This window comes from Poecilia reticulata, chromosome 2 (genome assembly GCF_904066995.2).
Source record: "Poecilia reticulata chromosome 2, P_reticulata-male-v2, whole genome shotgun sequence".
Lineage (NCBI taxonomy): Eukaryota > Metazoa > Chordata > Actinopteri > Cyprinodontiformes > Poeciliidae > Poecilia > Poecilia reticulata.
In genome coordinates this window covers 32166097-32181101 of record NC_088831.1, presented here as the reverse complement: position 1 = coordinate 32181101, position 15005 = coordinate 32166097, and the positions used below count along the sequence as shown (strand labels likewise).

Sequence of the window (15005 nt, the reverse complement as noted above, 5' to 3'; positions counted from 1 at the left end):
GATATGACATGATAAAAAGGGAACTTAAGAATTGTACACATTTCTTTATTGAAAACTGCAAGAAAGTGTAGTTTAATGCTAGATGTGAAGTTTGGACCAACAACATAATTTAAATTCTAAAAATTCAAGTGAATAAGAAAAATGATCAAATATATAATCAGCTAATTCTCCATAAAATTTCCAACCACATTTGTCATTTACATGTTTTTTTTTTGTTTGTTTCCCCCCCCCCGATATTTCTAAAAGTATCTCCTTCAACCACTGAAGGCCACTAAGGCTTCTTGTGAAGACACATTTAATTGTGTTACCAGAAGAAAGTGTAGTACAGGTCGTGACACATGTAATTGCACAGAATCAGTGGAAAACAGCTGCATCGTTTCACAAGAACGACAACCGCTTGAGGAGTTTAGTCTCTTCTGCCTCGGCCGGTCTTCAACCAGGAGACAAACTCTTTGGCTGCCTGGTCCTGCAGGTAAGAGCTCACGTCGCTGGTGTAGGTGCCGTCTGCATGGCGTCTGAATAAACTCCTGTAGAAGAAAGAAGATTTGCCATGTCCAGTCTGGATTCATGTCTTTTTTTTTTAACATTAGGAAATGTTACTTTACCAACAATATGTTTCGAATGCTTCATTGTAACATTTAAAAATGCACTCACCCGTTCCTTTTTGAATTCTTCAGCCACTGGACAAAGTCTTGGGCTCTTCTTGTTTCCAGGTATTTGCTGTAGTCATTGGAAAATGTTCCCTCTGAGTGCCTCTTCATGTTTGGGAACTCACTGGGATCACTTAAAATTGAGTTTTCACTCAACAATCTAAAAGGAAAACATGACAGAAAGAGCCTAGTCAAAGGACTCACGCACTTAGATTTAAGCTATGTACAAGAAGGTCATGGAAAGAGTCTGCTGGACGGATTATTCCGCTACATCACGGAGACATTTTAGGTGCAATATTATCATCAACAAGAAAATAAAGTCAGGCCTAATTCATTCATACCCCCTGGTATATCTGGACGTATCACATTTATTCAACCACAAAATCTGTTTCTGCTAAGACATGTCAGTGGCATTTTGCAAATTTTTTTAAAGACTTTTGTAAAATGAGCCTCATTTCAAAAGAAGACATTATTAAAATAATGCAATGTCAAATTATATATATCTTTCTTAAAAATCTGTGGAAATATGGTTGCTGAACTTCTTCCAACTTTACATGGGTATTTTTGAAAAAATGTCATTGGTGATGAGCCCCAAACTTTGAATTTGAAAGGCATCCTTGCCATCACAATAATCTTTACCTCCCTTCGTAGATTTAATATCAGATTCCAGTCTAAATCTGCCAGGGCTTACTAATCATTTGAAAGCTAACGACATGTTCTTCCAACATATTACTTTTATTATTATTATTCATACATACACCTGTCAAATATATCGCAAAGTTTACACTTTTGCATTTCAACTTCAAAAGTACTTTAAGGAAACAGAAAAACAAACTGAATTTTACTTAAATCATGGACTAACAAGTAAACATACACACCTTTTTGTCCTTTTATTCAACTAAATAATAATAAGATTTATAATATAAATAAGTTATAGTAATAATAGAAAGTAGAAGAATATTAAGATTAGACTTGTGTTATTCTTTCTTCTAAACACCGGCATAAATCAAACTGATAAGCGTGAACACTGAAACACGATCTTACAGCGGTGTTCGGTCTGTGTCCTGGTCAGGCACCTGCCAACTGCTTTGGATGATGATAAGGAGCATAAGTCCAGCAAGAGACTGAGCACTTTTCATTGTTTAAGCTGCCTGAAAATGAGCAAAAATAGAGACAAATAGTGTTTTTTATTTTTATCTAAATGAGGTGATTGAGTTTTCAGAATGGATTGTGAAAAAATTCTTACCTGTGTTCTTTTGTGCAGATTGTTTAAGAGAGGGATCTTGCTTGGCGCTGATTGCTATCGTTCTTCTCTCCTGCTCGTGGAGCTTCTTCGTGGTCTCCTCCCCGTCTGCTCGGCCTTATATAGCAGAGATGAGGAGCATTCTCTCAGGTGACTCCCTCCGTCACAAAAACCTTAGCACATCCTCAACTACTCTCAAGCCATTAGTCAGCTTCTGGCTCACTGCACTGAATGTAATCTTGGTTAAAAAAAAACAACAAAGCATGATAGCTGGATGGTCAAAAAACATCGTTAAGTCTGAATCAAAAATAGTATACTCCAACATAAACATTTCTACAAATTATAATTATTAACTTTGACAGAAAACTGTCCAGCTTATTTACCCAAAAGACAAGAAAATAAACTAAATAATTAAAATTGTTGAAAAAAATATATATATTTAGCTAATACAGTTATTACCAAAACAAATGTAATCTAAAAGAAAATCTTAAGTTTAAATACCTCTGATCTTTGCTTTGATATTTCTTAATTTTAGATCCTCAACATCTGTAGCCACACTCAAGACCTACAGACAATTTCTCCAGGGGAACTTTCAATAACCGCTCGGAACTGCAAATGACCAGCCGTTTATATCTTAAAACAATGTTTATTGTATATCTTCATCAATGCAATATTACAAGTGTAAAGACACCACTCCACAGTGCAGCGTGACACATTGACTGTAAGTTATCACATTCACATAAAAAAGACAAAACTTCAAAATGCATGCAATGGCCTTGTCTAAAAAGTCACATATCTTAAAAATAACAAAAAGGCTCAAATTTGTGAGCAATGAAACATGTGAAATTTACCTGACTGTTCAACATATCATTAAAAGTAAAACAAGGAAATTGTTTAAAATGTTCCTTTATAAATGCTGAAGACTCTTTTTTTTCCACATCTATTCAGGACTGAGGAGGCATTTCTGCAGAAAGTGACTCATGAGGGTGTATGTATGATGAAGGGCTTGTCCCCTGAGAGAGTGATCCTTGTCAGTGTACCACTGAAATTAAAACCAAAACAAAATTACTCCAGAGATAACAAAATTAAAGATATGATCAATGCTATCTTATATTTTCATGCAATAACTAATGGTGGTCTTTTTCCATTTGAAACTCTCTTTAAACAAAAGCACATTCAAGACCAATATTAGTCCAGTTCCCTCAGCCAATATTTACCATTGCCTCAAAATCCACAAGTTCTTCCACCAGAGCTTTGGAGATCTGCGCAGCCTGCTGGAAATGGACATTGTCTAAAGGAAGAACAGCAAATCACAACGTGACTGAATGTCAGAGCTGAAATCTTATTTGAAGCAAATAGAAACCATTTGTGCGTGACTTTATTCTGTTACTAAGCAATGGGGGAAAAAAAAAAAAAAAAAGGTTAGCACATGTTCAAAAACAGCGATTAGTAAAGAGAAATTGCAGAGCGTACCGTCTGCTGTGCCGTGAATAAGGAGATAGGAAACCTTTTTAAAGTTCTTTGCTCTTGATGTGACTGTGGAGTTCTATGAAACAGAAAAGAGAAAATCCACAGAGAATAATGTAATGCAACTTGTGTCTCAAATCAGAACAGTGGATTCTAATGGGCAGGTGTAATTTCAGAGCCATAGCTAGCAATTTTGAAAACATAAAACATACTAAAGATAAATCATGGCCTTCCCATACTTTTTCAAAGCAGGTAAGTAATTTGAAAAGAAATTTGCAAAGAAAGAAAACAGATCAGGCTTTCAAGTAATATTAATAAAAAAATAATAGTACTACTATTAATATTATTTGGACTAGAATGTCTGTTGCTTACTTTGTAAGAGTCTGAATTCTCTGATGGTTTGCCCATGTAGCGCTCAGTGTAAACTGCATCTGCAAAAAAAAAAAAAAAAAAAACCAAAAAAAAACTGAATATAATTTTTGCTCAGACCATTACATAAATATTAATTACAGTGTTCAAACAGCTTATTCTTGAATTCTTTAGCACCATCAGCTATTCATGTTTATTTTAACCCTTGTGAGTGCGAGGACTGAGGCAAATGATGCAAGTGATACAGGTGTGTAAACACAAGGGTTAAAAATATTAAATAGTAAAGTTTACTCTGACTTTATGGCATACATTTATGCTACAGGAAGGGAGGAAAGACGTGAAGGAAGAAAGGTAGTGAGGAGGATACAATAAAGGAAAGAGGAGATGTAAGAAAAAAAACTTTGAGGAAGAAACTGATGCTTCTCCAGTTTGACCAGACAAAGCTGGTGCTAAACAAGGAAAAACATGTCACTTACCATAATAGTCCCACTTGGCTACTGGGGCCACGGCAATCCCACACTTGAAGAGTCCAGTGCCAGAACCCAAAGCCATTGAGGCGACATAGCCGCCATATGACTGAAGATGAAGATTTACACTCATAAATAAAAAATATTTATTGATTTATAAGACAAAGAAAATCAATCATCAAAATACAGGCCACTTACCCAGCCCCATATTGCAATTCTGTCTTTGTCAATAAAACCCATGTCAATGAATTTCCTGTAAGATAGAAATCACGTTATAGCAGAGAAAAAAAAAATAAAACAATTCTTGTGAAGTTCATTTTCTTCACCTCACTGCTGACATTTGATCTTCCACTTCAAAGGTCCCGAGTTGCCTGTAGATGGCGTGCAGTATTTCATCACCCTGATAACCGCTTCCCCTTCCGTCAACACTGGCGACGATGATTCCGAGCGAACTGGAGAGGTACGTTCCCCAGTTCAGCTTGTTCTGATAGCTTACACTCTGACTGCAGGGGCCAGCGTATCTGCAAGGAACAGTCACCGTGATTCCCTCCAAGATGGGAAGTTGTGGCACACTGAGATGTTGTTTACTTACACATCAATAAGGAGAGGATATTTTTTGGACTTCTGGAAATCTGGTGGCAACATCATTTGATACCACATATCTGTTTATTAAAAAAAAAAAAAGGTTTGGAAAACAGGGAGGGACTGATGTTAGCAAGGAAGGAAGCTTGATAAATATTTGTATATTTATTTTGGATCTTTTTAAAATACGATAAGGTAATTACGCAAAAATAGTTAATTACATATCCAGTTTGAAGTGATGTTTTAAACCAGAAAGAAAACCTAGATGGAGAGTTTTAAATGAGAGTTTATGACTGTAGTTATGAACATGCATGCCTCACCAAATCCTGCAATCTTTACGGTGCCATATTTCATTGTTGGCATTTGAAATTCAGTCAGAAGATTTTCCAGCTCCTTATTGTCTTCCAAAATTGATAGCTCTGAAATAAAAATAAACACATAAACTTAAAAAATAATATATAATAATAAATAAGTTGAACATTGTTTTGGTGCACTCAAAGTTAACAAACAGATCAAACATTCTCTATTGTTTTAATAATTTTTTTACAGAAACTAAAAACATACAAGAGTAAAAAAAATAAAATAAAACAAATCAGCAAACCATAAAAAGAAATACCTGTTCCTGCACCTGAGCCCCTGTTGTCCATAAGTGTGTAAAGGGGCAATCCAGGTCCTAGTCCAAACAACAGACATAAATTCGTAAAGACATTTTACACCAATATTAGCCGTCTTTGTGATGTCTAAACTTTGATTATTGTTCACAGATGTTTCCTGCATGGCTGAGTTATTGCTTGCGAACACATATAAAGCTAACTGACCATAGCAGTCCATTCGGTAGAAGGAGGCGTCAAAGCTTAAGTAAGCTGAGTTGTACTGACACCTGTCTTCATGCAAGCCACAGGTGAGGCACATGGGGGTGGAGGGACTGCTTCCAAGCATAATCCTGATTTGAAAAAAAAGAAGAAAATCTCATTTAAGTTATGTAAATAATATTTTACAAGAGTCTAATTAGCTCGTCCAATAGTCTGTCTTTTTCAGTTTAACAAATAGAGTCTTCCATACTGGCAAATATGTGTAAAAATGACTGAAATTAATTGTTATCTATTTAAGTTGGTCTGGCAAAAAGCAAAGGATAAATATTGTGATATAAAAAATTCATCCCCACTGTCTGTAAAAGTATAACACCCTTTGAACTTTCTCACATTTTGTCACATTATAACTACAAACTTCATTGTATTTTGATTTTGTATAGGATTCAGAATGATCGGAAGAGATCGTAAGATGACATAGCAATACGTTTCACCAGAAGGTTTATAAATAACTTTTGCGTACATAATTTCATGTAAAAATGATGCAACTTTTCTGCCACCCTAAGATTACAATGTTGTTCTTCAGTGACAAGATATTCTTAAAACTGCTTACTTGTAAAGATTTCTCTTGACAGGGTTCCTTTCGTGCTGATTACTTACAAAATATCTGTAGGAAACAATTTAACATCAGTCCTTTTTTTTTTTTTACATTTTTGCTGATGGATGTATGATTTAGCATTTAAGGTGCAGTGATTTCACTCACATGGCATCCTTGGTTAATTTTGATATGTAAATAACTTCCCATTTCCCAGACGTAATTGGCGTGGCTTTGCCCTTATTCAAAATAAAAATAAAACAACACAATCAAAGAAAGGCAGGAAGGAATTGAATTAGCTGTAAATTGCTATAAAAAAAATAACACTTACATTTTTTATGTAATGAATATGTTTGTAGCCTTGTGTGTCACTCATTACTTTGTAGAAACTGAGTTTATCCTTAGCAAAGAAAATAGGCAGTGGCATATACTGAGGGGGGAAAAAACCCATCTTTTAATAATCAGACATTAAATGGCTGAAATAAAAAATGTAATTTGCTTTTTGGAAACTCACATGGCCAATCCAACCTGTCTTGCTTGTTTGCTCAAATTTCTGAAAAGAGTAAATGTTTTAATTCAGCATCAGTATAAATCTTGGAATCATCTCATTGAAAACTAGTGAGGATTTTCTGACAGGACAGGTAGCTTGAGTCGTGACATCCACCTCTTTCTCTCTCCAGCTGCTCCCATCAAAGTCGTAGATGGCTACGACCACATGATTCTGTTTCCTTGTGAGCCATTGCACAGCGACGCGTTCATCTGTTGCCCAGGTCACTGAGCACAAAATGTGATCACTGGGTAAAAAGGAAGAGAAAATGACAAGGTTTTCAAATGGGACAAATTGTGAATGCACCGCATTAATCTCTGCTTTAAAATCAGTATTACGTGTTAACGTAAGACTACAAGTTGTATAAACAAACCTTCCCGCCATGGGAGCAGGAGGAGCGAGCTGGGAATGCAGGGTGGGATTTGTGGTGTCAACGACAAACAGCTTCACCTTGGTGAGGTTTGATCCAGCCTATGGTAAAAGAAATTGACCAGAACAAACAGAATAATGCATTAAAATCCTACATTCTAAAAAAAATAGCAGTAGCATTTGACAGACATTGTGCTTGGAAATTACTATACTCGTTTTAAAAGTAATATAATCAAACCTTTGGGTAAGGAATAGCCACTGTTTTAGGATATTGCTCTGATCCGTACCAAGAGAACTCCACTTTTTGAACGTCTGTATCGTTAAACTGTGCAAAAGCCAAGAATTTTCCTGTTGATGACCACCATATTGCCCCGTTCGAAGCAAAGATTTCCTCTGAAAGTCATAAAAAAAACCCCAGTTAAAATATGTCAAAGTAAAAACGTAGAGAAACATATTTTTGTGTGTTAAATATTAGGCATGATGGTATCCATATTTGATTGTTAACTGTTGATTTTCTTTGCTTAGATATATTTTTATACAATAAAACAAGATTATATTTGAACATAAATATAACGTATTACAAAGCCATTACTTATTTATGATATGAGCTCATATTTTATTTTTAGGCTCAACTTTAGGAATTAGTCACTATTGCACAATTTTTCGGTTTAAAACCAAACCTGGACTAACTGAGTAAAATCACTGCATCATTTCAAACCCAAGATAGCAAAAAATAGCAAAAAAAAAAACCAAACAACCAAGATAGCAAAAAAAAAAAAAAAGATTGTTTTTAACCCAATAGTTTTTATAGTGCAGACCACCATGAAGCTTACTTACCCTCGTATACCCAGTCAGGAATGCCATTGAGGATTTCATTATTTTTCCCATTGTGTGTCAGCTGCACTGACTCAGCAGTTATGTTGGAGTTTAAAAAAATATTGAAGTTTGAGACATACGCCTGCAAGGTAGAATGTAACAATTATTTTGTTGAAGGTTTCAGCAAAAGGTTCAGTCAAAACTATAAATGTAAATGATTTTACAAACAATAGAAAAATTTTGCCATGTTTGCAAAGCATCACATGTTTCTATTCCAGCAAACTAAGCAATACACCAGGGAACAAAGACTCACATATTGGTTTCCTTCTGGCGCAAAGCTAAAGTACTGCACCGTGCGTGGAAGGCTCGCTGGCGTTACAAATGTTCTGCAAAGACATAGCAAAAGCATTTAGAGAGCAAATTGTTTTTGAATGAACTGAAAATGACCCTGACAGAACAGAGCTGCAAATTACACAATGTAAAAAACAAAAGCAAAATCTCAGAAAACTTAGCATCAAATCTGACAGGTGATTAAAGTTATATCTAGAATTTATCTCTGTCAACTTGATGAAAAAAAATGGAGAAATTAAAAAATACACCTAAATTCAAAGGTCTCTGAACAGAAGTTTCAGTTAATTGCAAATTCAAGTAATTTATTGAAGGATCTAAACCTCACCTATATCTGAATGCATCATCAGATTCCACTTCCAAATTACAGTAGGAGTATTTAGAATGTAAAACAAGATGTGACATAAATGCTAATGGTGTAAATTTGATTGTTATTGAACGTCATATTAAATTTCTATACTTATAAGTGTTTTGTTTTCTTAGACTTGACTCTCCAAGTCTAAGAAGAAGGTCCAAATAGGTTTGTGTTCTGGATGTAATTTGTAAAACAAACTTGGTGCCGAACCTGACCAATGATAAAGACAAAATATTTTTATGAATAAACACATACTATTGATTAGATCTCTGTCATGACAGCTTTTCTGAAAAGACCTGAAAAGCATTGTGGATTTTTTAATGGAAAATAAAACCATATCTATCCAGTCTGGACTTTAGTTAACAATGACTTGTTATGCACGTGTATTTAATTATTTTATGTTTAATGCATTTATTAACAATTTTGCCAAATTTTAAATTAAACCTTTTTTATATTTTTGGATTCTGCGTGAGACTGTAACTGACAGGACTAAAACCCGCCTCCTGACTCTGATTGGTTGTTTCTAGTTAGCACTGGGAGCACTAAGAGAAGACGGACGAGCTCAATTTTTAACAGATTGTGTTTCTCTTCCTATACTGTCACTACATAGAGACATCTTAAAAATACATTCTGCAGCTTTAATTGTGTTATTAATGCATTTTTTTCTGACTTAGCTTAATAATATTTAGACAGTTATTACTAAGTCTGTCTACTCTTAACCTTGGTAAAGAACCTTTTGTTGTACTTGTCTGGTAAAAAAATGTACTCTAAAAATTATGATGATTGTTTTTTTTTTGCAAATCATCATGTTTTTTTTTTTTCCCTTATTACCATGTTTTTTTTTGCACGTCAAAATCAGCATACATATTTTGTGCACAACTACTGACATAGCAAGGTTTACTTACGACTGGGTCTTGTCGTAGATGGAATATGAGGCAGAATAGGAATGTCTAAAGTTCTGCAGGATTTTAAGCACAGATTATGTTTCACATTATACATCAGATGACTTGGCAGGTTAAAGAGGAACTTTACAACAAAAACATCTGTTGGGTGCTCTTACCTTAGTGTAATTGCTTTCGAAGGCAATATATTTATGATCACCTGACAACCAATAATCCGTGGCATCCACTTTTTTCTGAAGTTAAAAGAAGTATACAATCTTTTAGTAATAATTATGTTCAGATTAAAAAGTTGTACATTTAATATACTGAAATAACTAGCTGCTTTACAAATGTCGCATTGCTCAGATACAGGTACTTGTCCTTTGTTTCAGCATTGTGAAGGTAAACATTTCCGTCTCTTTCTTTATGCAAATACTCTTTATCTGCAGCAACAAAAAAAGGAAAGAAAAAAAGTTTTATGGATTTAGACGACCAGCACAACAGGATAGATGATTCAATGAACTGAATTACCCGACATCCAGTACAAACTGTAGGATTTCTTTCTGATGGTGTCATTAAAGTAATCCTGAAGAGTGAATGGCCTTTTGGTGGCTCCGGATCCTAGACAGATGCACAAAGACATGTTCATTTAAGCCAAAACCTGCTGCTTATGCTATTGGAGCCACTTAAATTCTAAAAGCACAAAAAATGTCTTTGTTGGGCCTCCTTAATCATTTGTTAGTTAAAGTTCATAAGGCTCAATCCTAGTTTAACCCATTCTTTTTAGAATCAAACAGCCTTGCAATTTTCCCCTCAAATGTAAGAGTTGCGTGTGGAGAGGTGTGTGTGTGTGTGGATTCGATTCAAGGTATTACACACACATACAGTCACTGTGGAGGCTCGTTATTGATAAAATGCACCCCTCTCCTACTGATTTAAATGTAATTATATAAACCGATAAATCACTCTCTTATTATTAAAAACTGATTACACATGGTTTTTTTTCTGGACCATATTTCTTGCTGCTGTGCAGAGCCAGCTGTTGGCAGGGAGAGAGTTTGAGTGTGGGTTTGTGGGTACAACAGTGATAAACAGAGGACTGAAGCTCCATCTTAATACATTTTGTCACTTTTGTCTTTCTACCCATCAACAGGACAAGTATAGCTAAAGTAAAAGCACAGGCGTCGCTTTTACTTTTCCAGAGTGACAGTCTTGTTGACCGCTTAAACAAAATCAGGGCTGTTTTAAAGAAGAGCAGCAATCTTTAAATCCTCCTTTAAAAGTGGTTGATATTAAGGACATAGTGCAGATGACAAATTTCACACTTAGTTTTACATTCTTATAATAAATTTGAACTTCAACATGTTTTAACTAGACTTCTTGGTTTTTATTTAATTAGTCTACTTAATCTAATACAAATTTCAGGAGTGGAGGTGAGGGATATCTTCCAAGACACCTGAGGGCATGATGAGCACACTAAAGTCGCTTTTCCACTGGCAAGTGGCGCACTAACCAGTTACTGTGCTGTTCAGTTCTACTCCAGGTAGCGAGCTTTTCCATTATACGCTAATGGAACGTATACGCTGTGGGCGGGATGTGATCGCACAACAGCTGTGGTCAACTCTCTGCTGACGTTTCCAGCAACACTTAGCAATGGAGAACCTCAAGGTTGCTCCTCCCTACTAAACAGCTCTCTGACAGCAGAAGGCATGTCTGTGGTCCACATCCATCCATCCATCCATTTTCTTACACCCTTGTCCCTTGGTGGAGTCGGGAGGGTTGCTGGTGCTTATCTCCAGCTAACGTTCCGGGCGAGAGGCGGGTTACACCCTGGACAGATCGCCAGTCTGCCGCAGGGCAACACAGAGACACACAACCATGCACACACACTCACACCTGGGGGCAATTTGGAGAGGCCAATTAACCTGACAGTCATGTTTTTGGACTGTGGGAGGAAACCGGAGTACCCGGAGAAAACCCACGCATGCACAGGGAGAACATGCTAATTCCATTGCAGAAAGACCGGGGCCGGGAATTGAACCCAGAACCTTCTTGCTGCAAGGCAACAGCTCTACCAACTGTGCCACTGTGCAGCCCCTGTGGTCCACAGCTAAGCTTAAATGTTGTTTTCAGTTTTCAGTGACGTAAGTCACGAGTCAATCAACAAATGCAGTCAGCTGTCAATCAAATTGCTTTGGTGCTGTACCAGGCTTGGTGCAGCTGATACTACACATGAAGTAAGTACGAAAAACTGACAAGAGCCAGACAGAGCGGTGCTGGATCTGCTAATGGAAAAATGAATGAATCTGGCGGACCGGCACCGTCCAGGTTAGAGGCGGTCTAGTGGAGAAAACGCCTTACGCCACTGCTCTGGGCCCCAAAACTATCTAGGATCTCACATTAATGCTTGAATTGCAACACAGATCATAGATCTAGAATAAATGACATTTGCTTATTAAGAATAGGAAATCTATTACATTTGATTTGATGATTTGAGCATTTATAAATTAAAATATTTTAATTCGTTTAAAATTTAAATGTAAGATTTATAGAAACTGGCAAGCTTACTATGTAAAAGCTAAAAGTATAATGTTGTTGTTGCATAGGGCCCCACAACAAATTCTGCAAAAGCCCCCATACCACCTTGGGCCAGCCCAGGCAACTGTGTATCAGCTGAGAGGAGTGCTCCATTTCTCTCTCTCAGGAGAATATCTAACCTCTGAGCTAAGTGCCTATAGACTAAAGGGGAAGGTTATGCAACCCCGGGTAGTGGGACTCAGTCTTAATGCAGCACAGAGACAGACAGACCAAGAAAGGAAGCCAATAGCTCATAATCAGAACTTACTGCTGCTGTAATAAACCGCTGGGATTGTTATTAACGTGATGACGACAGCCGCCCCTATCACTCCCAAAATCAGCCTGTTGCTGAAGCCCTGTGAAAGAAAAGGGGGGAGGGGAGGAGGGGGGAAAGCAGCCAAATAATGTAGACACGCTGACGTTGCAGTATTCACTGAGCTTTTAAATGTTATTTTTATCTAATGCTTAGTAACTATAATTCTTTAATAAACAGTTGTTTCATCTCTAAAAAAAGAGCTTATTTTGAATATTTGACGCGAGTTTTAAATCGCCTACTGACCATGATGGAGATGAAGTTGCCGCTCGAGCTTTCGCGTAATGTCCCCTCAGAAGTCGCGTTTTGCAGTTTCTCCTCGGACACGCAGCCTGGTCAGCATACTCTCACTCGCGGTGCAGCCGCCAACTCTGAATTATAATTCAATAACATAAAGCTGGGTACCGGAGCTTCCTATTCTTCCCTGTGAATTCCTGGAAGTAGACATACAGACATACGCACGCATTCACTCACACACACACACACACACTCACACCGAGGTAGACTTCTCTCTGGAGTCCGGAGCACAACTTTCCAGGAGCGCTTCCTAAACCCGGAGTGAAGCTCCGGGATTAGGAAGCGCTTGATTCCTCACCGAGGGCAAGGCGTTCACGCATCAGGCGCGGCAAAACCAGAAAAGCCGGCTCTCTGAAGTTTACTTATCTATCTCGATGAAGTTCAGAATCTTGGAAAAGTATTCATCAAGTCCCCTTTTTTCTCTCACACGTCGTCACCTTACGGCATCAAAGCTGATTGTATTTTATTAGGTCAATTCATCCATTGTGTTCGTCATTTGTGTCTAATAATTTTTGAAAGCCCGAGTTGAAACAAATTAAACATGCACAAATAAAAACAAAAAAGAAACATGCACTTTTTTTTTCTTATTGTCTTCAGTTAAATCAGAACAAATTTAGCTTGTTTTAGGTCATTGAAGATTATAATATCTTCAATATATATATATATATATATATATATATATATATATAGTTAAATGTCAGTAATAATGAGAATATAAACAAAGAATATAAGAGATTTAAAAATCAGAAGTTTACATAAAGAATGATAAGAATCTCTTTGAACAATGAAGGAAAACCCCAATGATGATGTCACGATTTAAAAACTTCTGATAGGTCATGTGATGCAGTACAATTGAGTTAACCTGAGACACATATGTGGATGTATTTTGAGGCCAAACCTTCACCCCCCCCCCCCCCGCCCCCCCCACCACACACACACACACACACACACACACTTCTTTCTTGCTTAACAAAGCAGCCAAGATATCAGGAAAAAAAACATAGAGCTGCACAAGTCTGGATCATTCTTGGTAACAATTTCCAGATGCTTGAAGGTACCAAAATCATCCATTCAAACAATACACAAGTATTAACTTGATGGAAATGTTAACTGTCATACCACTCAGGATAGAGATGGGTCCTGCGTCCCAGTCAGAAATGTGCAAATCGACCTCAGAACAAAAGCCAAAGACCTTGTGAATGATGCTGGCAGAAACAGATAAGACAGTGTCCTTATCCACAATGAAACATGTCCTGCACAAGCTAAAAGGCCACTTAGCAAGGATGAAACCATTACTCTAAAAGAAGCACAAAAAAGAGCCAGAGTGCAGTTTCCAAGTGCACACAGGGACAATAACGTTCAGTTTTGGAGGCATGTCCAATGGTCTGATGGAACTAAAGTGGAACTGTTTGGCATAATGACCATCATTACATTTGGAGGAAAAAGGACGACCCCTGTAAGAACATCATTCCAACTGTGAAGTATGATGATGGCAGCATCATGTTGAGAGGCTGTTTGGCTGCAGGGAGGACTGGTGCACTTCATAAAATAAAGCATGTCTTCATGAGGAAAGAACATTATGAGGGAAGATAAAAGCAGCATCTACGGACTATAGTAAAGGAGTAAGAGTTTGGGCAAACTGGTCTTCCAAATGAACAATAACTCCTGGCATGCGACCAAAGTGGTTACAAAGCACAAAGTTAAGAGTTTTGTCATGGTCATCACAAAGCCCAATGGAGACGTTACGCAGGGGTGTCCAAAGTCGGTCCTCGAGGGCCGGCATCCTGCATGTTTTAGTTCTCTCCCTGGTTTTACACACCTGCATCAAATGATGGCTCATTAGACGGCCAGAACACTGACTTGCTGAGGAGATTGTCACAAACACTAGGGAGAGAACTAAAACATGCAGGATGCCGGCCCTCGAGGACCGACTTTGGACACCCCTCTGCGTTACAGTCTGTAAAGGCATGTGTGAGTGATAAACTTAATACTCCAGTTCTTCCGTCAACATTATCGGGGTTTCTCATTGCTGACGCGCTGCGATCATAAAGATTTCAAGGAAAATATTAGGAAATTGTGGTTCAACGTTGTCATTGTGGAACATGCAATCCCGACGGTCGTTACCGAGAGCGGAGTACAATTTATAACGTTTCCAAAACCCATACGTAGTCTGGAATAAAACAAGAAATGGATCAAGGCCTGCAGCCGACCGCATGCCCTGTTGAATGGAACTGTGATCAATGGAAAGTACTACATATTCATCTGTACAAAGTTAACTGGTTTTAAAAATCTAATTTTTTTTTTGTCATGATGACACTGT

The 15005-nt window shown here is 37.3% G+C and overlaps 2 protein-coding genes across 3 annotated transcripts; both read right to left on the bottom strand.

Moving 5' to 3' along the window:
* Positions 1–29: 29 nt before the first annotated feature.
* gcgb (glucagon b) lies at positions 30–2422 on the bottom strand. The gene is made up of 4 exons (XM_008404019.3): positions 1897–2422; positions 1695–1801; positions 655–810; positions 30–527 (listed from the first exon to the last, which is right to left on the bottom strand). Exons 2-4 carry the CDS (start codon positions 1787–1789, stop codon positions 407–409), a joined length of 372 nt encoding a protein of 123 aa, XP_008402241.2. The 5' UTR covers positions 1790–1801; positions 1897–2422; the 3' UTR covers positions 30–406.
* Positions 2423–2519: 97 nt separating this feature from the next.
* fap (fibroblast activation protein, alpha) lies at positions 2520–13046 on the bottom strand. 2 transcript variants are annotated; one of them, XM_081603834.1, is made up of 27 exons: positions 12879–13046; positions 12635–12759; positions 12344–12431; positions 10030–10119; positions 9847–9941; positions 9678–9752; positions 9523–9575; positions 8228–8300; positions 7936–8056; positions 7337–7491; positions 7103–7200; positions 6847–6976; positions 6697–6735; positions 6514–6612; positions 6351–6421; positions 6201–6254; positions 5597–5721; positions 5395–5451; positions 5099–5197; positions 4789–4858; positions 4523–4717; positions 4395–4449; positions 4206–4305; positions 3733–3791; positions 3367–3439; positions 3111–3184; positions 2520–2935 (listed from the first exon to the last, which is right to left on the bottom strand). In XM_081603834.1, the coding sequence occupies exons 2-27, from the start codon at positions 12635–12637 to the stop codon at positions 2834–2836; spliced, it is 2253 nt and encodes a 750-aa protein (XP_081459960.1). In that variant the 5' UTR covers positions 12638–12759; positions 12879–13046; the 3' UTR covers positions 2520–2833. The 2 variants fall into 2 exon arrangements, with proteins under 2 accessions (XP_081459960.1, XP_008402242.1); XM_008404020.3 differs by having other exon boundaries at positions 12347–12431; positions 12635–13043.
* Positions 13047–15005: the final 1959 nt, after the last annotated feature.

Excerpts from the sequence above, each read along its gene's own strand:
- gcgb (XM_008404019.3), bottom strand. The coding sequence starts at position 1,789 with ATGAAAAGTGCTCAGTCTCTTGCTGGACTTATGCTCCTTATCATCATC. Across the intron at positions 811-1,694 it reads GACACAGACCGAACACCGCT|ATTGTTGAGTGAAAACTCAA; the intron begins GTAAGATCGTGT and ends TTTTCCTTTTAG. Across the intron at positions 528-654 it reads AAGAATTCAAAAAGGAACGG|GAGTTTATTCAGACGCCATG; the intron begins GTGAGTGCATTT and ends TTTCTTCTACAG.
- fap (XM_081603834.1), bottom strand. Across the intron at positions 7,201-7,336 it reads TGGCTATTCCTTACCCAAAG|GCTGGATCAAACCTCACCAA; the intron begins GTTTGATTATAT and ends CTTTTACCATAG. Across the intron at positions 5,452-5,596 it reads CTACCGAATGGACTGCTATG|GACCTGGATTGCCCCTTTAC; the intron begins GTCAGTTAGCTT and ends TGTTTGGACTAG.